The sequence below is a fragment of the Danio rerio genome, chromosome 6, assembly GCF_049306965.1.
Source record: "Danio rerio strain Tuebingen ecotype United States chromosome 6, GRCz12tu, whole genome shotgun sequence".
Classification (NCBI taxonomy): Eukaryota; Metazoa; Chordata; class Actinopteri; order Cypriniformes; family Danionidae; genus Danio; species Danio rerio.
In genome coordinates this window covers 2085001-2111330 of record NC_133181.1, presented here as the reverse complement: position 1 = coordinate 2111330, position 26330 = coordinate 2085001, and the positions used below count along the sequence as shown (strand labels likewise).

General features: G+C 38.0%; 1 protein-coding gene across 3 annotated transcripts in view; it reads left to right on the top strand.

Moving 5' to 3' along the window:
• plxna1b (plexin A1b) overlaps positions 1-26330 on the top strand; it is a 222898-nt gene that overhangs the window by 125853 nt on the left and 70715 nt on the right. For 2 of the 3 annotated variants that reach the window (XM_073953028.1, NM_001110010.1), the window contains 5 exon segments: positions 1696-1819; positions 2051-2204; positions 4284-4383; positions 15268-15382; positions 21362-21562. In XM_073953028.1, coding sequence (XP_073809129.1) covers positions 1696-1819; positions 2051-2204; positions 4284-4383; positions 15268-15382; positions 21362-21562 — 694 coding nt within the window. 3 annotated transcript variants of the gene reach the window in all.

Here is a 26330-nt window from a genome sequence, read left to right as displayed (position 1 = left end):
TATTGGAGTGAAAGTGGTCGGCTGTTAATTGAATCTTATTACTGTCGCAATTGCAAGCAGCTGCTTTGTTTTTTATTTATTAATTTAAAGGTTCATGAAACCCTTAAGTACTTTTTTTGAGATGTTTTAAGTGCAAAGATGACACATCGGTTTTTCATTATTATTCATAGCGCAGTTTTCTTATCCTATGAGAAGAGTCGGCTGCTTAAATATTCATGAGAGCATGTGCTTTCCGAAGACAAAGCAGACCTGGCTGCCAGTGCCAAGCTCAGCTGTGAAATCCTTTGTTGTTGGGGGCCAATAAAGAAAAGTTGTTTGTGTGCTGCAAGCATTTTTGTCAGGAGAGCAGTACGAGAATTGGAGAATGGCGGACGTTGTCTTTTATCAGGAGTTCGTTCACATTTAGACACATCGCCGTGCTGCTGTGTTTGCCTAAATCCTCCAGATTACCCGCAGGGCTAATGGTTCAAATAGACAGGGTAGACACCTGCTGCACTGAGTCTGCATTCAGACCCGGGGATTGAGGGAAAAGTCCTCATTTTGTGTTTATATGAACACGATTATCTTTATAATGATATAAATTTTGGTTGTGTGTATATGAAATTACAAATGTAGCAGGACATTAAAATACTGTTTTTTTTCTTTGCATTATAACTTTGTAAACTATAAAATCATGCGTCTCCTCACGGTTTGTGTCTCATTTGAACCGACTGACAACAGTTGCTCGGTCTCCTCCTTCTCCCCTGCTTCTGGCCACGCCCACTCCTGCCCTTTGCTTGCAGAGCCCCACGCCCACTATGATGCATCTTTTGAAAAGTTCTGAGGTGGACCTGAATCAAAAGTTAGGGGTGTCATGGCCCTTTAAAAAGCGAATTAAAGCCGAGAGACAACCTGAAAGACAACACTTACTATCACAATCATCAGCACTTTTAATAGTTTATTTTACAGACTTATAATATGCTGTTGTTCTATTGGAGTTTTCATTCCAAAATGGCCACTGCGCCATCTAGTGGCTGTTTCCCAAATTGCACTAGAGTGTCGCCTATTGGTGATTCTATGCTCTTTGGTTTAAGGCAGAACACTGAGGTCATAAAGTGACGATTATATGCGTCTGATTTCAGCATTCATAAATCATTTGAAGGCTAAAAATATATATTATTGTTATTAATATTCAAATATATTGCTTATTTACAGTTATTTTGTTGTTGTTTTTATTTTTTTTTTTTGCATAATTTTTATTTTCGTACACGCTCAGAAATAAATGTACAAACACACTAAAATCACTACATGTTTTCAAGAAGTTGCACTTCATTCATTCATTTTACCAACTATTACAGCATACAATATGTTTTACACAGCGGATGCCCATTCAGCTGCAATCCAGCACTGGGAATCACCCATACACACACACTTATACGCCACGGCCAGTTTAGTTCATCAATTTCCCTATAGCGCATGTGTATGTACTGTGGGGGAAACCAGAGCACACGGAAGAGACCCACTGCAACACGGAGAGAACATGCAAACTCCACACAGAAATGTCAACTGACTCACCCGGGACTCGAACCAGCGACTTTTTGCTGCCCAGACTTTCTCTTACTTTTGATTAGAGTTTATGAGTGTATTAATGCTGTGATCTGCTCAGTGGTGTGTGTTTTATAGAAATGTTGTGTTGTTTTGTGTGTGTGTGTTCAGTTGTTCTCGTCGTGATCGCTGTGAGCGTGCTGATGAACCACAGAGATTCGCTTCCAGAGTGGATCAGTGCGTGGAGCTGACGGTGCAGCCCAACAACATCTCCGTCACCATGGCTGAAGTACAGGTGTGTGTGTGTGTGTGTGTGAGAGAGAGAGAGAGCAGATACTGCATGTGCAGTGATTGATCAGTGTGCTTGTCCATAGCTGTAGTGTTAGCAGAGATGCAGCAATATGGAGCAGCAGATGCCGTCAGAGTGTAGTTTAAACACAAGCCTCCGTCAGTGGCGGAGCAGATGAAATGTGGGGACGTGCGCCAAGCTTTTTCACTTTGTCTGCTTTCTCCATTGATCTGCCAGCTGGTCCTTCAGGCCCGAAACGTCCCGGATCTGTCCGCCGGGGTGGACTGCTCCTTCGAGGATTACACCCAGACTGAAGGAACAATACACGGATCCCGAATCTACTGCCTCTCACCCACAGCCAAAGAACTGGTGCCCATCACACGCCTGCAGAGTCAGTAACATCACACACACACACACACACACACACACACACACACACACACACACACACACACACACACACACACACACAAATTCTACTTTATAATGCCACATGCTGAATGCTGTGTTAAAGGGGACCTTTTATGGAAAAATCAGGGGTTTAAACAATTTCAGCACACAGTGTGTGTCAGCAGTGTGTGAATCTAAACTGATTTTAATGGTAGCATGAATTAATTCTATTTGTTCTAATCAGACTTGATCAAAACAGTCTGCAGGAACACTTTGATTGACATTCTCGATTTGTATGTGTCGTCAGAGGGGGAAAGCCCCGCCCACTAGTGCCCATCTCTCCCCCTTATTAGCATAAACAGCAGCCCTGAGTGAGAAGCAGCCGTCTGTCCATTACCATTAGAGTGTTTGAGCTGCTGAAGATAATGTCAGCATAGACTAAGAGGATTATAGATGTGGAGTGCACACCTGACCAGCACTGAGAACACAGCTCTGTTTTGAATCTGCCACTATGCTAATGCATAAGCATTTATAGCTCCGCCCTCTTCTGAAAAAGAGCACAATCTCATTTGAATTTAAAGCAACAGTCACCAAAATGTCACAATTAAGTTCAAAGCCTAAACACAGGTACAGATTCAAAGTTATACACTCACTGGCCACTTTATTAGGTACGCCTGTCCAACTGCTTGTTAACGCAAATTTCTAATCAGCCAATCACATGGTGGGAACTCAATGCATTTAGGCATGTAGACATGGTCAAGACGATCTGCTGCAGTTCAAAGCGAGCATCAGAATGAGGAAGAAAGGGGATTTAAGTGACTTTAAATGTGGCATGGTTGTTGGTGCCAGACGGGCTGCTCTGAGTATTTCAGAAACTGCTGATCCACTGGGATGTTCATGCACAACCATTACTAGGGTTTACAGAGAATGCTCCGACAAAGAGGAAATATCCAGTGAGCGGCAGTTCTGTGAGCGCAAATGCCTTGTTGATGCCAGAGGAGAATGGCCAGACTGGTTCCAGCTGATAGAAAGGCAACAGTAACTCAAATAAGCACTCGTTACAACCGAGCTCTGCAGAAGAGCATCTCTGAACACACAACACGGCCAACCTTGAGGCGGATGTGCTACAGCAGCAGAAGAGCACACCGGGTGCCGCTCCTGTCAGCTAAGAACAGGAAACTGAGGCTACAATTCACACAGGCTCACCAAAACTGGACAATAGAATATTGGAGAAACGTTGCCTGCTCTGATGAGTCTCCATTTCTGCTGACACATTCAGATGGGCGGGTCAGAATTTGGCCTCAACATCATGAAACATGGATCCATCCTGCCTTGTATCAGCGGTTCAGGCTGGTGGTGGTGGTGTAATGGTGTGGGGGAGATTTTCTTGGCACACTTTGGGTCCATTAGTTCCAATTGAGCCTCATGTCAACGCCACAGCCTACCTGAGTATTGCTGCTGACCAAGTCCATCCCTTTATGACCATCTTCTGATGGCTACTTCCAGCAGGATAACACACCATGTCATAAAGCTTGAATCATCTCAGACTGTTTTCTTGAACATGACGATGAGTTCACTGTACTCAAATGGCCTCCACAGTCCCCAGAACTCAATCCAATAGAGCAGCTTTGGGATGTGGTGGAACGGGAGATTGGCATCATGGATGTGCAGCCGACAAATCTGCAGCAACTGCGTGATGCTATCATGTCAACATGGAGCAAAATCTCTGAGGAATATTTCCAGTAGCTTATTGGATCTACACCACGAAGGATTAAAGCAGTTCCGAAGGCAAAAGGGGTCCAATCTGGTAGTAGTAAGCTGTACCTAATAAAGTGGCCGGCGAGTGTAAAACATTATTAGTGTGTTATTTTGAGCTGAACTATCACTACATGCACTCTGGGGACATTAGATACTTATTTTGACGTCTTGGATAAAGGGGCAGAATAGGTCTCCTTTACTGCACAGTAATGCAGCGCACTGGCCGCTCAAGGTTTCAGTGGTTTTACCCTGGTTAAGTGTAAATCCTCTTGACAGATGAACGTTGGTGTCTGCTGATTCAGTATTTGTGTCTGTCACTCAGGAGACACTCATGTGCTGAAGCTCTACCTCAAATCTCGGGAAACGGGCCAGAAATTCGCCAGTGTGGATTTCACCTTCTACAACTGCAGCATCCACAGATCGTGAGTCTGGCTTTATCTCCGCTCCTCTCATTTCACACACTCGGGAGGGTGGGGGGGTGGCCTCGTGTTCCTGTTGCCATGGCGACCGCTGGCGTGGTGATTGACAGCTATTCTTCAGGAAACAGACTGTGGTTGGAGTCCGACAGATAGTGGGGACCCCAGCTGTGTGTGTGTGTGTGTGTGTGTGTGTGTGTGTGTGTCTGTCTGTCTGTGTCTGTCTGTCTGTCTGTCCAAGATGCTCCAGATGGGTTCATACTCTTTTGGAGGGTCTGTGTAGTGTCTTATTGCAGGACAGATGAGCCCAAAGCGGTCTCTTGAGATATAACACACACACTGACTCTCTCTCTCTCTCTCTCTCGCACACACACACACACACACACATTCACTGCTCATAGTAACAGCATCTCAGATATACACGCACTCACACACACACACCTCATAGTAACAATATCTCAGATACACACACACACACACACATCTCATAGTAACAGTGTCTCAGATACACACACCTAATAGTAAAAGCGTCTTAAATACACACACACACACACACACACACACACACACACACACACACACAGTTCATAGTAACAGCATCTCAGATGCACACACACACACACACACACACACACACATCTCATAGTAACAGTGTCTCAGATACACACCTCATAGTAAAAGCGTCTTAGATACACACACACACACACACACACACACACACAGTTCATAGTAACAACATCTCAGATGCACACACACACACACACACACATCTCATAGTAAAAACATCTCAGATACACACACACACACACACACACACACACACACACACATCTCATAGTAACAGTGTCTCAGATACACACACCTCATAGTAAAAGCGTCTTAGATACACACACACACACACACACAGGTCATAGTAACAGCATCTCAGATACACACACACACACACACCTCGTAGTAACAGCGTTTTAGGTAAACACACACACACACACACACGCACACACACACACACCTGTAGTGACAGCGTCTTAGATAAACACAAACACACACACAGTTCATAGTAACAGCATCTCAGATACACACACACACACCTCGTAGTAACAGCGTTTTAGATAAACACACACACTCACAATTCATAGTAACAGCATCTCAGATACACACACACACAAAACACACACACACACACACACACACACACACACACACACACACACACACACACACACACACCTCATAGTAACTGAATCTTAGATAAACACACACACACAGTTCATAGTAACAGCATCTTAGATACACACACACACAAACACACACACCACACGCACCTCATAGTAACAGCATCTTAGACACACACACACACACACACACACACCATACGCACCTCATAGTAACAGCATCTTAGATAAACACACAAACACACACACACACCTCATAGTAACAGCATCACAGTGAAACACATGCACAAACATACACGCACACAATAACAGCATCACAGATCAACAGTGGCCATACACACAAAACCACTCATGAACCCCCCCCACACACATACACACGCACACACACACACACACACACACACACACACTATCAGTGAGCTTTAAAGTAGGTCACACTGCTCTTTCCTGATAAGAGCAGCTCGTGTAGTTGAGAACTCTCCTCCACATATGAGCATTATCATAATTGAATAATCACATGCTTCTTTCTTCTCTGTGTGTGTGTGTGTGTGTGTGTGCGTGTGTGCGCGCATCTAATAGCACAACAGCGATTTACAGCCTTTTATTTACCGTCTTCATGGCTGTTGAACATGTTTTGTGTGGAGGATAAAGACGAGACATGTTCACAGAAGCCGTCGAGAGTACATCACACTTATTTGGTCAACACAATCATAGTGATTTTATGATAAATTCATTATTTTAACGTGTGTTTTCCACCATTATGTTTTCTTTAAAGGGCTCCTATGATGAAAGCCGTCTTTTGTAAGCTGTTTGGACAGAACTGTGTGTAGTACAGTGTGTCCACCCCATAGACTGTATAAGATATGGCTGTAGTATCCGTGACGTCACCTATAGGTCTGAAGAAGCCAAGAGAAGCTGCCAGTAGGCGTGGTCAACCGTCTACATTTTATTCATGCATCATCTCACCGACTGGGGGACACCAAATAAGGGCAAAGAGGCGGAGCTACAGACGCCTGCTAGCATTTTGCTTAGACTATGCTTTCCTATGGGAGAAATGCTTAATACTTCATTATTACGACTTGTTTGTGTTCTGTCCACATGTGCTTGGCTGTACACTATATCAATAAAGTGTTTAGTCTTTTACAAACACTGCTGTAACACATTGAGCCACTAAACATTGCTCTTATGATGTTGTTCTACAGTAGGAAAATGCAAATTACTTCTAAACACTTCAGATATAGTCTGTGTAGGTAAATGCAAGACTATTGATGAAATCTAGCATAACTCTGTATGATAACACTTCAGATGACTGTTCGAGAGCCTACAGCTGATCAACCTGTCAGATTCTGGAGTGCATTACAGCTCTAAAGAGCATTATAAATGATTAATGATCTTAAATAAAACAAATGCATGTATAGAGATGGTGTATAAGTATATAATTTCACTCATCTGCGAACTGGAGGCAACCTGATAGGTTTGTGAGCACAATTAAGTGCACACAGCATGCCATATCATCTGATAACTGTAGAAAATAATTCCCAAAAGCAACTGACTGTGCAAAGAAACAATAAACAAAACAGAAATAGGATGTATATGCAGAGCTCAGCGGCTAATCAGCCGGAATCAGCTGAGGTGACTAGACCAGCGAGACCTAGCTGTCACTCAAGTGGCCACGCCCTTAATTATGCAGACTTAATATAAACAAAATGATGGGTTATAAAATAATTCACCCCCTCACAGCTGTCATGAAGAGTAATATTAGCTATATCAAGCAAAATCGTTCTTTGTACCAGGCTGTAAGCAGCTTATTTCTGCTGTAAAGTCGGCCATTTTTAACAGTGGGGTTGATAGAAATCTGCTCTATATGGAGCCAGGACTTGCGGAATTTCCATGAATTGCGGTTTCAGTCACTTCCTTATTTGCTTCATGAGGGAGAGTGAGAGGTTGCAACTTGAATGTTATGCATGATGAGAAGCAGACACGCACATGGAAGCAGTGGGCGGGGAGAAACAGCTCATTTGCATTTAAAGGGCACCTATTTTACCCATTTTTCCAGATTTAATATGAGTCTTTTGTGTCTCCAGAATGTGTCTGTAAAGTTTCAGCTTAAAACACCCATCCGATTATTTATTATACCTTTCATAAGTTTCTATTTTATAGCTCTGAGCAGCAGGTAGCGGTTTTTGTGTACTGGGCCTTTAAGGCTAGTCTTCCCCGCCCACTGTTTCCACGTGCCTGTCAGCGTGCCTTAATCTCCTCCCAATATGATGGTATCTTCACTATACCTACACAGATGTCTGTCCAAACAGCTTGAAGAGTAGATTGTCACCGTAGATGCCCTTTAAACAAAACAGAAATAGGATGTATATGCAGAGTTCAGCGGCTAATCAGCCGGAATCAGCTGAGGTGATGAGACAGCCACCAGCGAGACCCAGCTGTCACTCAAGAGGCCACGCCCTTAATTATGCAGACTTAATATAAACAAAATGATGGGTTATAAAATAATTCACCCCCTCACAGCTGTCATGAAGAGTAATATTAGCTATATCAAGCAAAATTGTTCTTTGTACCAGGCTGTAAGCAGCTTATTTCTGCTGTAAAGTCAGCCATTTTTAACAGTGGGGTTGATAGAAATCTGCTCTATATGGAGATTATTACTATCTATCAGTTATGGAGCCCGGACTACCAGAATTTCCATGAATTGCGGTTTTAGTCACTTCCGTATTTGCTTCATGAGGGAGAGCGGGAGGTTGCCGCTTGGATGTAACGCATGATGAGAAGCAGACACGCATATGGGAGTAGTGGGCGGGGTGAGGCAGCTCATTTGCATTTAAAGCCACAGGCTACAAAAACAGCTCCACTGTACTCAGACAGCAGAAAGGGCAGATTCTGGAGGCTATAATACATAATCTGATGGGTATTTTCAGCTGAAACTTTACAGACACTAAAGGAGATGACAAAGGCGCATCTAACATCTTGCAAAAGAGGTAAAATAGGTGCCCTTTAAGGCTTTTGTTGTGGAGATGAACATCTCCCCTCACATATTTATGGGGTTTATCATCATACACTGCCTTTTCATCTAGAATGTTATTAAATTCATATTTTTAACTTGAGTTACTCCATTCAAAAGCTGATCATTTTTATGTTTTAGCTGATTTTTTTACAAAATACGTCCTTTATAATAATGCATATATAGTTGTTATTTTCAGGGATGATTCAATCACTCATTTTCCTTCAGCTTAGTCTCTTTATTTATCAGGGGTCACCACAGCGGAATGAACCACCAACATATGTAGCATATGTTTTATGCAGTGGATGCCCTTCCAGCTGCAACCCAGTACTGGGAAACACCCATACACACTCATTCACCCATGCACACGCATAAACTATGGCCAATGTGTTTGGACTGTGGGGGGAAACCGGAGCAAACCCACGCCAACACTGGGGAGAACATGCAAACTCCACACAGAAATGCAAACTGGCCCAGCCGGGACTCGAACCAGCCACCGTGCCGCTCAGGGATGATCAATGCAATGTTTTTTTTCTTTATAAGCCACGGTGATTCTCGTGACAATAATCTAATGGCGGTGCAGATCATCTTACCGGCTCTAGAAATCAGCTTAATTCTCTTATCCTGCAAAATGGAGTCTCCTTGTGTTTTTGGGCTGAAACCTGAGCTGATGGTGTGTGTGTGTGAGATCCTCCAAATGGACAGTCAGAGGTGTTCAGTGTCCAGAGCTGCGTCTTAATGGGAGCCGAGAAAATTAAAGGGTTCGATTTCAGCTCCTCGTGTGTGTGTGTGTGTGTGCGTGTGTGAGCAACCGTGCACATGCATGTGCATATGTGCGTGTGTGTGTGTAAATGTGTATGTGAGCATTCATGTTGCGTATGTGAGGGTGTTTTAGGATGTGTGCAGGTATATGCAGTTCCCACTTTATGTGTGTGTGCGTGCATATGCTGTATTTGAATGAGTGTTTGAGAGCATGCATGAGCGTGTGTGCATGTGTTGTATGTGAGGTTGTGTGTGTGTTTGTGAGACCATGCACATGTTCATTTTTGCGTGTGTATGTGGGTTTGTGTGTTTGAATGCATGCATGTGTGTGTGCATGTGAGGTGTGTTTATGTGCATTTGGATTTGTGTGAGTGTGTGTTTGTCAGTTTGTGTGTGTGTGTTACTGTGCTTGTGTCTTTGTCTGGGCCTATAAATGTGTGTTGTGTGTGTGTGCACAATCTGTGTGAGATCGTGTGCATGTGAGCTCTTTGTGTGCGTCAGAATGTGCGTGCATTTGTGTGTGGGACAGTGTGTGTGTATGAAGAATTTTGTCTCTTTAGCACTATGTTTGTGTTTGTGTGTGTGTAAACATTTTTGTGTGTGTGGTACAATGTTTGTGTGTGTGTGTGCGTGTGTTTAAATATTTAAATATTATGTCCATCTAGTGTGTATGAGATGATGTCTGTGTGTGTGTGTGTGTGTGTGTGTTTAAATATTTAAATATTATGTCCATCTAGTGTGTATGAGATGATGTCTGTGTGTGTGTGTGTGTGTGTGTGTGTGTGTGTGTGTGTGTTTGTGTGTGTGTGTGTGTTTAAATATTATGTCCATCTAGTGTGTATGAGATGATGTCTGTGTGTGTGTGTGTGTGTGTGTGTGTGTGTGTGTGTGTGTGTGTGTGTGTGTGTGTGTGTGTGTGTGTGTGTGTGTGTGTGTGTGTGTGTGTGTGTGTGTGTGTGTGTCAGTGTCTATGTTTGTGTGTGTCTGTGTGAAATTTTTGTGTGTGTGGGACGATGTGTGTGTCTGTTTGTGTGAGTGTTTAAACATTTTTGCGTGTGTATGGGACCCTGTGTGTGTCTGTGTGAGGGGTTTATGCTGATCAGTGTGAGGGGCTTAAGCACAGGACGGCCCACATCAGCGGCTCCAGACGGGACGGGATTAAACCCTCTCTCTCTGTGGGGATTGTGGTGCAGGGGTCAGCAGGAGAAATAAGGTCAGCTTTATTATTATCTCTGCGCTGCTTATTTAAAGACATCTCGGTCTCAGCCGCAGCAGATTGGACGGGTTACTGTGAGTGCTGGAGCGAGGAGACACTAGCAGAAAGACAAGCTGGAGCAGAGTTATCAAGTGGAGATGAATATTTGATGAAAGAGCTGAATGAAAAGCACAGTGTGATTGATGGATGCTCAGGCTGAATCATGCTCCCAATCATTTCAGATGATCCACTATAACAATCAGTTTGGTTTTAGAAAGAATTAAATAAAAGTATTTAATGGTATTTAGACAATATAACATTATTTTATGGTGTATTTGTGGTTTTAGACAATAATATCAATGATGTTATGGTATATTAATGGTTTTAGACATAATATAAAAGTATTTCATGGTATAATAATGGATTTAAACAATAATATTAAAGTATTATTTTTGGTATATTTGTGGTTTTAGACAATAATATAAAAGTATTGTTTGCTGTATTTATGGTATATTACTGGATTTAGACAACAATTTTAAAGGTTTTATGGTTTATTTGTGGTACATTAATGGATTTGGACAATAATATTAAAGTTTTATGTTATATTTATGATATTTTATGGTATATTTATGGTATATTAATGGATTTAGACAATAATATTAAAGTTTTATTGTATATTTGTGGTATATTAATGGATTTAGACAATAATATCAAATGTTTTATGGTATATTTATGGTATATTAATGGATTTAGACAATAATATTAAAGTTTTATGGTATGTTTGTGGTATATTTATGGATTTAGACAATAACATACATTTTTATCGTATATTTATAGATTGAGACAATAATATCCAAGTATTGTATGGTATATTTATGGATTTGGACAATACTATGAAAGTATTTTATTGTATATTTGTGGTATATTAATGGATTTAGACAATAATATTAACAGTTTTATGGTATATGTATGGAATATTAGTGGATTTAGACAATAATATCAAAGGTTTTATGGTATATTTCTGGTATACTTATGGATTTAAACAATAATATTAAAGTTTTTTGGTATATTTGTAGTATATTAATGGATTTAGACTATAATATCAAAGGTTTTATGGTATATTTATGGTATATTACTGGATTTAGACAATAATCTTAAAGGTTTTTTGGTATATTTATGGTATATTAATGGATTTAGACTATAATATTAAAGTTTTATGGTATATTTGTTATATATTAATGGATTTAGACAATAATATTAAAGTTTCATGGTATATTTATGATATATTAATGGATTTAGACCATAATATCAGAGGTTTTTTGGTATGTTTGTGGTATATTTATGGATTTAGACAATAACATACATTTTTATCGTATATTTATAGATTGAGACAATAATATCCAAGTATTGTATGGTATATTTATGGGTTTGGACAATACTATAAAAGTATTTCATGGTATATTTATGGTATTTAATGGTTTTTGACATAATAAAACAAACATTTTATGGTTTATTTATGGTTTTAGGAAGTAGTTATATAAAAGTATATTATGGTTTTAAAAACAATAATATAAACAAATTCCCTCCCACATTCAAGAGTCAAGTGGTTTTGTGATTTGAGAAAGTTATGAGAAAAGTTTTATGCATATTTACAGTAATACACAAGCATATAGTGCCATATATTTTAAGAGAACTCCATTATAAAAGACAGATCACAGATATAAAAACAAATATCCCTGCAAAATCAGATTTTCATCACTCTAGTTAATATTTTTACCAGTAATGTAGCGTAAAACATGTTAAACGTGTTCTCTTATAGACTTGTTTTCAGTTGTCTCTCCCTACTTACGACTGTGACATTTATAGATTATTTATAGATTTTTCACGTAAACACATCTCACATGTGGTTGTTATATGTATGTATGTATGCATGTATGTATGTATGTGTGTGTGCGTGTGTGTGCACGTGTGTGTGTGTGTGTGTGTGTCACCTGTAATCATTTGTCCTCCATCATGACCACCCTCTGCATTTATTCATGCTGATCAGCAGATTATGAGTCTCTGGAGACGCAGCTTTAACAGACTGACAAATGGTGCCTCGATGGGGGATCATTACCTAAACACACACACACACACACACACACACACACTTAAGCACATGTGCTTTGGTTCCTCATGAGACTCGGAAATGCAACAATCCTGCAGGATCTGGTTGTACATTGGTTAAACTCAAATGCTCATGAAACGTTTTTAAAACTTTAATGAAAAACCCAGTGTGTGATTAACTATACCAGCAGCTTTATAAAGAATCGCTTTTGCTTAATCACTGATGTCCTCATCCGCTTTCATTTGTACTTCTTTTCAATTATTATTTGTAGTTTTTGAGTTTGTTTGCTTTCTTCTATCTATCTATCTATCTATCTATCTGTCTGTCTGTCTGTCTGTCTGTCTGTCTGTCTGTCGTTCTATCTATCCTTCTTTCTTTTTGCATTTATTTCTTTATGCATTTATTTCTTTATGCGCATATTTATATACTGAAACACAAAGTTTTTTAATGTTTAACATAATTTTTTATCATTTCTTGCAATTGTTAGATATTTTAATTTGTCTTTATGGTTTTATAAAGATTGTTTTGTTTGTTAATAACATCAGAAGTAAATAAATAACTCTTGCCTGAAAAAAATGTATACATGGAGCAAAAAAAAATATATTTATAACTATAAGGATGATTTAAATCAGAATGATCTAATATATCTTATAAATGAATATTTTCTAATTGATCTGGAAACACAGTCGAATCCTCTGTGAGGCTGAAAGCGTTGAAATTTCATTAAGCAATCATTCCTCATCTGTGATTGGACAGCTGTTCTCGACAGAGCAGCTGATTGGTCAATTAGAGCTGAGGCTTTAAACAGTGATGAGGTCAGAGCTCTTTGTCCTTAAGCATCGATTAATGTCACAGACTGAACAAAGCGCTGGACTTAATACTGAATAATTGAAACAAATGGCTTTATATTGTGGTCAGAATCCTCCCATGGCTTCAGAGTGTCTGAGAAACTGAATCTAATTAACAATGAGACGTTTTAAACTCATTCTGTGTGATTTATAAGCTTTTTGAGAAATGAGGACTCCACCAATGTCCTCATATTTCACCTCCTTTTTGTAATACCTGTGTCATACCCATGTCATTATACAGATTTGTGTCCTGATATGTCACAAAACACACTCACAAACACACACACACACTAATCAACTGCATGGATCAAGAAATAACTGCGAAACAGGTTTGAAAGCAAGAGAAAATCCATTATATACCGAGAAGAATCCTAATTACACTTTATTATTATTATAATCATTATTATTACTTTACTTGTTTATATGCATCTGCCTTTCCTGAATCATTTATAGTGTATACGCTACTTAATTTCCGTTTGTCTGCTTATTAATAATTAGCGATTTTCAGATTACAAATGAAGTTATTAGACAGACGTTGCAGAGAAAGCAGCTTTACAGAATGAGCAAAAATAAAATTGTCATGCTAATATAAAAACTTTTCATCACTTTATTTTTTTATTTTGTCTAATGTTAAGTATTTAAAATAATAATAATTTATTCAAAGTAAAATATTACAATGGTAATAATAATATTGATAATAATAATGGGAAAAATAGTAAAATATAATAATATAATACATTAGTAAAGACGATAAAATACAATAATAATAATAAAGAAGATAACATATAATAATAATAATAATATTAATAGTTATAATAATAATAATAATAATAACTGAATATAATAATAGTAATAATAATAATACAAATGTAATAATGATAGTAATAATAATAATATAATAATAGTAAAGATAAAATAATAATATTAATAAATATAATATAATAATAAAAATAAATAAATAACAATAAATAAACATAATTATAATATAATAGTACAACAACTACTACTAATAATAAAATAATTGAGATAACAATAATAGTAATAACATTAAAGATAATACCATATAATAATAATAAAAATAATAATAATAATAAATAACAAATAAATGTATTAATAATAGAAATACAGATCATAATTATAATGAGCATAATAAATATAAATAAAATAATAATAATAACATTAAAGACAATTCCATATAATGATGATGATGATAATAATAATAATAATAATAATGAATATAATAATACAAATATAATAATAATAATAACAACAACAATAATAATAATAATAATAAAAATATATATATAACAAATATAACAAATATAATAATAATAACTGAAATAATAATACCATTAAAGACCATACCATATAATAATAAAAAAACAATAATAATAATAATGATAATGAATACATACCGATTGTACCAATTGTATAAAAATTACTTTCATTGTTATTGATGCAGTTATCATCCTGGTCTAGAACCATTACTTTAGTCACCGTGGTGTCCTCTGCAGGCAGCTGTCTAAGTAGACTGTATGCAGAGCTTCTCTCTTCTATCTACAGTCTTCATGTTTTAATGGGAAATCCCGGTCTCGTCTTGATCTCTCTCTCTCTCTTTTGTCATCCCTCACCTTCCCTCTTAAAGCACATAATAAAGTGGATGTTTGAAGGGAACGAGGGATTATTTCACGTGCACTATGAGAGTGAATGAGGTCAAAGTGAAGGACGCATGTATATGTTATATGCATTTCTTGTGTGTGTGTGTCTGACCAAGTCTGTTTTTTTCTGTTCTTCAGGTGTTTGTCGTGTGTGAACGGCTCTTTTCCATGCCACTGGTGTAAATACAGACATCTGTGCACTCAGAACGCAAACGACTGCTCTTTTCAAGAGGGACGAGTGAACATGTCTGAGGTAAGAGACGCATCCTAAAACTAACACTCACTTGTGATCACACTGTTGTGCTTTAAGGGATAAAATACAAATGGTTTGTAATATTATACAAATATTTAATGCAATTAAAAATCAAACCAATTTTAAGGATGTCCGACATAAAATAAAAGTCGTTTGTGGCAAGAAATTAATACATTTTATTTTAGCATAAGTATTTGCATTGCACTCATAATGCATAGTTTCCCCCCTCAGACTTCTTATTTAAAATGTAAACATGAAATTAAATTTCTTTGCATGCAACATTTATGAAAATAAATAGGAAAAAATCCTCATATTTCATCCTGAGCGAATCAAATGCATGCAAACAAGCCACGCCCCTTATGCTAATTTAATATTGGACGCATTACATCACAGGTGCTGCACGTGGCACAGTAATGCTCTGCAAACAGCATTTGAGACGCAGTTGTAATGATGATGGGGTGTGTATGTGTATGTGTGTGTGTTGATTTGTGTGGACGCTGAAAGCTGACGCTGGTGTGTGTTTATCACTGCGCTGTGAAGTCTGTCCTCATCTGAAACCTGATCTCCTGTGGAGGATAAGACCAGAGAGTGTGTTTATCATGTTGACGGAGTGGTGCTATCCCATCATTCTGTTCTTTAAAAGATACACTGCTTACTACGGCTGCTCGACATTGGAAAAATCCAACATTGCAGTATTTGGTTATTCTGCAATAGGGTTGGATTAATAGATGATGCCATTACTAATTTTCGATGGACATCACGATGCTGAGCCGGCATCACGATCCTACGCCACACACTATTGCAGCTGCAACCCACTTGCGAAAAATACACACTCAGGCCCTGTTTACACTAGTAATACCTCTTAGTTTTAAAATGACATGTGGACAATCCACGTCCACTCTGGTGTTTCCACACTATACCGCTGAAACTGCACATTATATGACTACACACACACAGTGTCATGCACTGCAGCATCTGAGCTCCAGTAGTCAGCCCAGAGAGCAGTGTACGTCAGACAGTTTAAGGATGTACTGCTGGATGGATATATTGAATAATTGTTCACCTGGGCCCTCATGTACGAAGACTTGCGTTGAATTCATACCAAAACATTGCGTACGCACAAAAAATCAGATGCATGGAACACTGCATATGCTGAATCCCATGCATACTCTCTTTATACATCTGACATAATGGGAAACTGAGTGCACGTGCACGAGCGCAAAGCCCCTCCCTGTCTCCTTATAAATATGGTAATGACTCCACTTTGGTAAAACCAATTGAAAAAGCAATGGCAGAAGCAAGCAAGAAGAGAAACTTTACTCAATGTGAAGTGGAGGTGATTTTATATTATTTATTTATTTATTTATTTTATTTTTTTATTTAATTTGTAATTTTTGATTTAACTTGATTTATTTTTAATTTATTTATTTTTTTATTCGATTTATTTATTTTATTCGATTTATTTACTTATTTTTTATTTAATTTAATGTAATTTTTTGTACTTTATTTTTAATTGATTTAATTTAATTTAATTTAATTTTATTTAATTTAATTTAATTTAATTTAATTTAATTTAATTTAATTTTATTTTATTTTATTTTATTTTATTTTATTTATTAAATTTCTTTATTTAAGTTTTTTATTTAATTTAATTTAATTTTTTATACATTTTTTTTTATAAAAAAATGTTTATTTGAGTTTTATGTTTTAATTAAATTGAATGTTTACTTAAACATTTTTAAAAAAAAAATTTTATTTAGCCTTTATATTTCACTATATTTCAATACTAGTTTCAATACTTTGCGAAATGTCATTTCATCTTCCTAAATCATCAACCAAAATTATTTGCTTTTCTTTTTTTAATCAAAAGTAAATAGTTTTGAGTGTGCTACAGAAGAGTATGCAAACTTTGGGACATTAACCTTCGACATTAACATACTGTTATAAAAATACACATCCTCCGTGCAGTGCATTGTGGGTAAAAGAATACACACAGATCTGCACCAGAAACAGTAGATCATCAGGGTAACTTTGGAATGCACATATTACATACTATCACTTGCAACACACTCGTTTTATTTTCAAATACTATTAAGGACCTATAATAGGTGAATTGGGACACAGAATTCACTCTTTTCTGTCATCTTTTGGCTTTGTTTGCTTCGTTTTTGTCTTCTGTTCATATCCGCCGCCCGGTTTTATCTCTTTCTCTCTGTAATATTGATGGCTGGGATGTGTTGGGCAGCTGAAGCGCAGATCTAATCCACTTTGAATAATTAAACTAGAGGAGAAGGAGGTGCAGTGAAATGACTTTATCTGACTGATTACCTCCTCCCTCTCTCTCTCTCTCTCTCTCTCCTCGTCTTCTGTCTTTGTTCTTGCATCTTCTCACGGTTTATATGTATGTCTCATTTTTAGCACATGTACCCTTCAGCTGCTGTGCTGCCTACCTAGACTGTATTTTTAGGCCCGGTTGGCGCTTATGATGCGGAGCCTGTTCCAAAAGATAGGCAGCAGCCGGTGCTGTATTTTAAGATAACTCGTTTCTGTTGGATACTAAAATGGAATCATATTGTGTTCTGAGAAGACAGTCCCAGAATGCACTGGGGTGAATCATGAACTACACTGCATTCAGAGGGAATCATTGTATTTGTCAGGTTTGCACATAAATAATGGCACACTATAGCCGCATATCCACCGAAGCGCTTTTAGAAACGCTTAGCTGTGAGCATTCATGCAGACCAGAGTTTATTTTTTCAGCCGGTTGCTATGATACAGAGCATCACTTGCTTTAAATGCAAATTAGATTTTTTTCAGAAAAGGGCGGAGTCACAAGTGCCTGTGTGGCAGCATAGTGGCAGATATATAACAGGACTAGCGTTATCTGTGTGAAAAAGGTCAAACGTGTGCATCAGTGTCTGCCACAGGACCCGACCAGTTTTCTTGCAGCGCAGGAATAAATTTCCGAGTAATTGTTCTATGTTTATAGAAATATTGCTGATATGATAAAAGAAATGCAAATGTTTGTAAATCTGACTTTAAAAGAGTTTTACCAGCCACAAACCTCACCGCACATCCCTAGATAGCCCTTGAAACAGATTTTTCCAGGACCACAACTGGGATTGGACCCTAATGGCTAATAGATGGCTGCTTCTCACTCAGGGCTGCTGTCTATGCTAATGAGGGAGAGATGGGCACTAGTGGGCGGAGCTTCCCCCTTTAATGACACTTACAAAAGGAAAGTGTCAATCAAAGTGTTTCTGCAGACTGCTTTTATCAAGTCTGATTATACAAATACATGTTTACCATTAGAAGCTGGTTATATTCACAGTCTGTTCCCACACAATTGTGTTTAAACCACTTATTAAAGTTAGTTTTGGATAGTAGGTCCCCTTTAAAGGCCACTCATGTAGACAGCACTCACTAGGGAGCACAGGATGCATATAGAGAGAATGTCGATGGGTAATCGCACACACAAGAGCCCTGACATCGAAACCACGCTTGCTTTCCATTCAATTTAACACAGAACTATTTAAATGAGGCCATTTAATTTAAATAAATTGAATTTAAAGATTGAAATTAGTTCAGCACTCTGGCTGGAGAATGATCAGTGGCTTTCTGATGGGCTTCTTGAAGTCGTATTACGGCTCATTTTCCATTTATTGCGCAGAGCTGTTTTCTTCTGTGCTGAAAGTGGATTTTATGGTGCTCGTGCTTCGGGTGTGAAGATCTGTGTTTTAATGCTTCCTGTGGCCCTGCACACTCGAACAAATATTAATGTTTCACGGTGGGAGATGGGGAGGCTTTATCAGTACATTCGCCTATTGTTTAAGAAAATGCAGCTTTTGGTGCCGTTATTAATAAACGAGTTTGTGGTTGCATGTTCTTTATGTACGTAAGTATGCATGTGTATATTCAGATAAATATTATGATGCAGTGACTGTTTGGACTTGGACAAGCTTTCCTTGAAATGTATGGTTTCTAAACGTTCTCCTGGAACATATTGGAATATTGTACTCAGCAAACGTCCTTCCTGTGCCTGTAACATCTCCATCTGTCCGTCTGCTGTGGTTACAGCCGTGTGGGAGTAACAAAACCAGCGCTGTTTCCACAAATAACACTCCTGAAATCAGCAGAACTTCCTCTGGTTTGAGGAGGAATCTGCTGTCTAGACACCTCCAGGAATCCATCATTTCCTGCTCGGTTGTATCCGCTTGATCTCAGAAGTGCTCCTCAAACCGCAGCGCTTTAAATACTGACTTCATGGTTTCATTTAGCTGTCATTCAGAAACAAAGGATGATGATGATGATGATGGTCGGGGAACAGGAACTCGCTCTTTAGCAGACTGAAATATCTGGTCTTATAGCAGACTCACACCTGTAACGCTGTTGATATTAATAGACCTTCTCCACAATAAATAAAATAAATGTAATTAAATGGAATAGTATGCGCATAAATAATTAAAATAAATTAAAATAAAATATATTAAAATGTAAAATAAAATAATAAAAAAATTAAATGAAAAAATAAAATAAATGAAAATAAATAATAAAAAAGTAAAATGGCAGTCAAGAGAGTAGATTGACAATGTTTTAGTGACAATGGCTAATAATAATAATAATAATAATAAAATATTATATAATTAAATAATTAAAATAAATTAAAATGATAACAAATTTAAATACAATTAATTAATAATAAATAGAATAACAAGTAATAAAATGAAAAAATAGTAAAATAAAATACAATATAATAAAAAATACATTTATTTTTACAATACAAAAACATTTGTAAAAAATTTGAAAAATACAATAATTCAAATACATTTAAATAAAATAAATTAAAACTAATTAAAATAAATTTGATTTAATTTTAAATGAAATATCTAAAATAATAAATAAAATGGAAAAATAATAAGAGAAAAGAAAAAGAAAAGAAATAATAAAATATAAAATAGCCTTCAAGAGAGCAGATTGAAAATACATTTTAGTGACAAAATAGATAATAATAATATAAACAAGGACAAAATACATTCCACAAAACACCAACACCTCCTCCACAATAAATAACATAAAATAAAGTAGAATAATATGTAATTAAATAATTAAAATAAATAAATAAATAAATAAATAAATAATTAAAACTAATTAAAATAATTTAAATTAAGTAATAAATTTAATTAAATATTCAATTAAATGAAAATAAATATATAATGATAATAAATTAAATAATAATAATTAATAAAAAAATTTCATGGCAACCAAGAGAGCAGATTGACAATACATTTTAGTGACTAAATGGTTAATAATAACAATAATAATAATAATAATAATAATAATAATACAAATATAAACAAAGACATAATACATTCCACAAAGCACCAACACCTCCTCCACAATAAATAAAATAGAATATTAAAAAAATTTAAATGAAATAAATTAAAACAAATTAAAATAAATAAAATGTAATTAAATAATAAATCAAAAAAAATTAAATAAAAATTATGAATATAAATAAATAAATAAATAAATAAAGTAAAAATATTAAAAAATAATAACATATAAATAAAATAAAATAAATAAAATAAAATAAAATAAAATAAAATAAAATAAAATAAAATAAAGAGGAAAAAAGCAATACAGACTTCCCTCAGAATCCCTTATAGCTCCTCAGGCCTGACGTGCACTCATCCAGTCATCCAGTCAGGGTTTGCAGACTCATGTTTTATTCCTGGCGTGTGCAGCAGTGATGTATTCTGGGATGTTCTCCAGATATTGTCTGTGTCCAGCTCATTTCTCCTCCAGGTCTTTGCTTGACATTTTCCCCACATGTTCCCCATCAGGCCTGTTTAAGCAGACGTCAAACACATCAGAGTGAGCGATACCTGGACCGTCCTTCCTGGGTTGTGTTGTTTTAAAGAGAATGATTCCTCTTTCCAGATGTGTTTGCATGATCGGGTTTTGCTTTGTGTTTTACAGGACTGTCCTCAGATCCTGCCGTCCACAGAGATATACATCCCGGTGGGTGTCCCCAAGCCGATCACGCTGTCGGCCCGGAACCTTCCGCAGCCTCAGTCCGGACAGAGGAACTACGAGTGTGTGTTCCACATCCAGGGGGAAACACACAGCGTGACGGCACTGCGCTTCAACAGCTCCAGCATACAGTGCCAGAAAACCACAGTGAGTCTCACACACACACACACACAGACACACAGACTCACGCTCACACACACACTCACACTCACTGATCTAATCTAATGAGATCTAACGAGAGGAGTGTTAGATAAAAACAGTATTTCAGTCCAAACACACACACACACACACACATACAGTGTCTTATTGTTTAGTTGAAGCAGCACAGATGGTGAAGGATTGGTCCTGCTGTCCGCTAGTGGAAGCAGAAAGTTCTCTGGCAGCGTCTGAGCTTTATAAACAGAGCATGTCTGTCTGGATTTGGTGTGTTTTTGGACATCAGCTCTTCATGTTGTCTTGCTTTGGCGCTCAGTTTCTCTGTGTTCTTGTGGTTTGGATGTGAAGGCTCTTCTTGCACCCTAGTGGTCAGAAACAGACCCACACAGGAACACACACTCCTCCATCATCCTGCTGCTCCTCTAGTCATCTGAAGCGCTGGAGCTTGACCAGATGGACAACCAGAGCTGATAATATACACTCACCGGCCACTTTATTAGGCACACCTGTCATTTAGGCATGTAGACATGGTCAAGACGATCTGCTGCAGTTCAAAGCGAGCATCAGAATGGGGAGGAAAGGGGATTTAAGTGAGTTTGAATGTGTCTTGGTTGTTGGTGCCAGATGGGCTGCTCTGAGTATTTCAGAAACTGCTGAACTACTGGGATTTTCATGCACAACCATCTCTAGGGTTTACAGAGAATGCTCCGACAAAGAGGAAATATCCAGTGAGCGGCAGTTCTGTGTGCACAAATGCCTTGTTGATGCCAGAGGTCAGAGGAGAATGGCCAGACTGGCTCCAGATGATAGAAAGGCAACAGTAACTCAAATAAGCACTCGTTACAACCGAGCTCTGCAGAAGAGCATCTCTGAACACACAACACGGCCAACCTTGAGGCGGATGGGCTACAGCAGCAGAAGAGCACACCGGGTGCCGCTCCTGTCAGCTAAGAACAGGAAACTGAGGCTACAATTCACACAGACTCACCAAAACTGGACAATAGAAGATTGGAGAAACGTTGCTGCTCTGATGAGTCTCCATTTCTGCTGACACATTCAGATGATCGGCTCACAATTTGACCACAACATGAAAGCATGGATCCATCCTGCCTTGTATCAGCGGTTCAGGCTGGTGGTGGTGGTGTAATGGTGTGGGGAAGATTTTCTTTGGGTCCATTAGTACCAATTGAGCATCAACGCCACAGCCTACCTGAGTATTGTTGCTGACCATGTCCATCCCTTTATGAGCACAGTGTCTCCATCTTCTGATGGCTACTTCCAGCAGGATAACACACCATGTCATAAAGCGTGAATCACCTCAGACTGTTTTCTTGAACATGACGATGAGCTCACTATACTCAAATGGCCTCCACAGTCCCCAGAACTCAATCCAATAGAGCAGCTTTGGGATGTGGTGGAGCGGGAGATTGGCATCATGGATGTGCAGCCGACAAATCTGCAGCAACTGTGTGATGCTATCATGACAATATGGAGCAAAATCTTTGAGGAACATTCCCAGTACCTTGCTGAATCCACACCACGAAGAATTATGGCAGTTCTGAAGGCAAAAGGGGTCCAACCCAGTACTAGTAAGGTGTACCTAATAAAGTGGCCGGTGAGTGTATCAGCATTTACTGTATTTTAATATCTGATTAACATTCTGATTTAATAATAGACATTGTCTGTATTTTTCAGTGTGGTTGATATATTAAATCTTAATGTATTGGAAGCTCAATAATCTGGGATCCTGTCGCTGTTACATACACTTGGTGAATGTCATCCAGCATCAGCGCAGACTGTCAGTGTTTAATCCATCTTGCATGAAGATTATTCAGTCTGTCAGAAAGCACAATAGAAATGAATAGAGCAGCACTTGTACAGCATGTGAGTGTGTGTGTGTGTGTGCTTGCATGCGTGTGCACACATTTTTGCTTGTGTGTGTGTGAGGTGCAGCAGAGTTCAGATGAGAACCAATTAGAGGAGACAGCGATAAAAAATGATGATTAATTACGCTGTGAGGGCGACACAACAGTAATAGATACTACGGTAAAGAAAAATGAAGCACAAGAACAGAGAGAGAGACTGTAGCCGCAGGCCGCTCAGAAAAGAGGAGAAGAAACTCGCTACACCTTATCTCGTGAGAAAGAGCGTGTGTGTGTGTGTGTGTGTGTGTGTGTCAGGAGAGCAGATATAGAGCTGGCTTAAATCATTAGTCTTCTAAGAGAGCAATATTATTTTAATGGCAGCTCTACGAACATGAGAGTTAGAATATGCATTATTCTCTCGCTCTTAACTGATGTGTGAATGAAAAAGATATAAGATCTGATCTGGCATCAGCAGTATGTGCGTCCATAACATTTAATTTAGTGCATTGCTTTATTCTCTATGTGTCTGTGCTGCTATTCATGTGCATCAGTCTCTCGTGTAAAGCTTTTAGAGTCTGAATGTGCTGTTATTCTAATATGTGATTGCTCTGGGGGTTTCCAGACACAGGGGTCCATGTTTTAACATCCTACAGTTTAGCTTCAGGACACAATAGCAGGGGTCAGAGGAAGGACAGGGTCATTAAACCATCAGCAGGATCACTAAATCAACATGCATGAGACTCAAAGCACAGAGCGTCTGGAAACTGCAACAGGCGTGTGACGTGAACTATCTTATTATAGCCGTGAGAAGTGCACTTCATAGTGATGTTCGTAAATAGCTTGATTTTCCTTGTGGGCCGATCGTGGGTGGGTTGTTAATGCATCAAAACAATTCACAATGCTAAGTCATCAATAAAAGTTAAAGGGGTAGTTCATGCAAAAAATGTAAAATGTTTCAATGTGTACTCTCCCACTGTTTGTGTTCTTTTAAGCATAAAAGAAGATATTTTGAAGAATGCTGAAAAACTGTAACCATTGACTTCTATAGTATGATTTTTTTTTTTACTTTAGAAGTCAATGGTTACAGGTTTTCAGCTTTCTAATCTGTTTAAAGAGTAACAAAACTCTTTGAAACTGTTAAAGGTGAGTAAATGATGACAGAATTTTCATTTTTAGGTGAACTAGGGAATATTTATTGCAGGAATTATTTGATGACATATTAAAAGACTATTAAAGAATGACCAAAATATGTATAAAAAAATATAATTTTGAATCCTTAAACATCAACTTTAGGCTTTAATTTGATACACAGTTGTTACGGTGTTCTTTGTGATTGTACTGTGTTGCTATGGTGATGTTAGGGTATTCTATGTGGTTCCACTGTGTTGCTGAGCTGTTAAGGTGTTAGATTGGTTGTAACTGTGTTGCTTAGCAGTTTTTAGGGTGTCCATATTGTTGTACTATTGCGATGAAGTTGTTAGGGTGTTTTGTGTGATTGTTCTGTGTTGCTATGCAGCTGTTAGGGTGTTCTGTGTGATTGTGCTGTGTTGCTATGCAGATATTAGGGTGTTCTGTGTGAGTATACTGTGTTGCTATGCTGTTAAGGTGTTAGATTGGTTGTAACTGTGTTGCTTAGCAGTTGTTAGGGTGTTCCATACTGTTGTACTTTTGCTTTGTAGATTTTAGGGTGTTCTGTGTGAGTGTACTGTGTTGCTATGCAGATGTTAGGGTGTTCTGTGTGATTGTACTGTGTTGCTATGCAGTTGTTAGAGTATTCTGTGTGAGTGTACTGTGTTGCTATGCCGTTAATGTGTTAGATTGGTTGTAACTGTGTTGCTATGCAGTTGTTAGGGTGTTCCATATTGTTGTACTTTTGCTTTGCAGATGTTAGGGTGTTCTGTGTGAGTGTACTGTGTTGCTATACAGATGTTAGGGTGTTCTGTGTGAGTGTACTGTGTTGCTATGCAGATATTAGGGTGTTCTGTGTGAGTGTACTGTGTTGCTATGCAGATGTTAAGGTGTTCTGTGTGATTGTACTGTGTTGCTATGCAGCTGTTAGGTTGTTCCATATTGTTGTACTGTTGCTTTGCAGATTTTAGGGTGTTCTGTGTGAGTGCGCTGTGTTGGTGTGCAGATGATAGGGTGTTTTGTGTGAGTGTACTCTGTTGCTATGCAGATGTTAGGGTGTTCTGTGTGAGTGTACTATGTTGCTATCCAGTTGTTGTGGTTCCATTTGTTTGTACAGTTGCTATGCTGTTGTTAGGGTGTTTCATATTGTTGTACTGTTGCTATGCTAATGTTAGGGTGTTCTATGTGGTTGTATTGTGTTGCTATACAGTTGATGAGGACTTGGTTGTAACCGCTGCTATGTAGCTGTTAGGGTGTTCTGTGTGATTGTACTGTTTCTATGTAGATGTTAGGTTGTTCCATGTGGTTCTACTGTATTGCAATGCCATTAAGGTGTTAGATTGGTTGTAACTGTGCTGCTATGCAGTTGTTTGGGTGTCCCATATTGTTGTACTGTTGCAATGCAGTTGTTAGGGTGTTCCTTATGGTTGTACTGTTGCTATGCAGATGTTAGTGCGTTCTTTGTGGTTGTACGGTGTTGCTATAGAGATGTTGATGTGGTATTTTGGTTGTAACAGTGTTGATTTCCAGTTGTTAGGGTGTTCTATATAGTTGTACTGTTGCTATGAAGTTGTTAGTTTGTTCTATGGGGTTGTACTGTGTTGCTATGCAGATGTGAGGTTGTTCTATATAGTTGTACTGTTGCTATGCAGATGTTAGGTTGTTCTATGTGGTTGTACTGTGTTGCAATGCCGTTAAGGTGTTAGATTGGTTGTAACTGTTGTAACTATGCAGTTGTTAGGGTGTTCCATATTGTTGTACTGTTG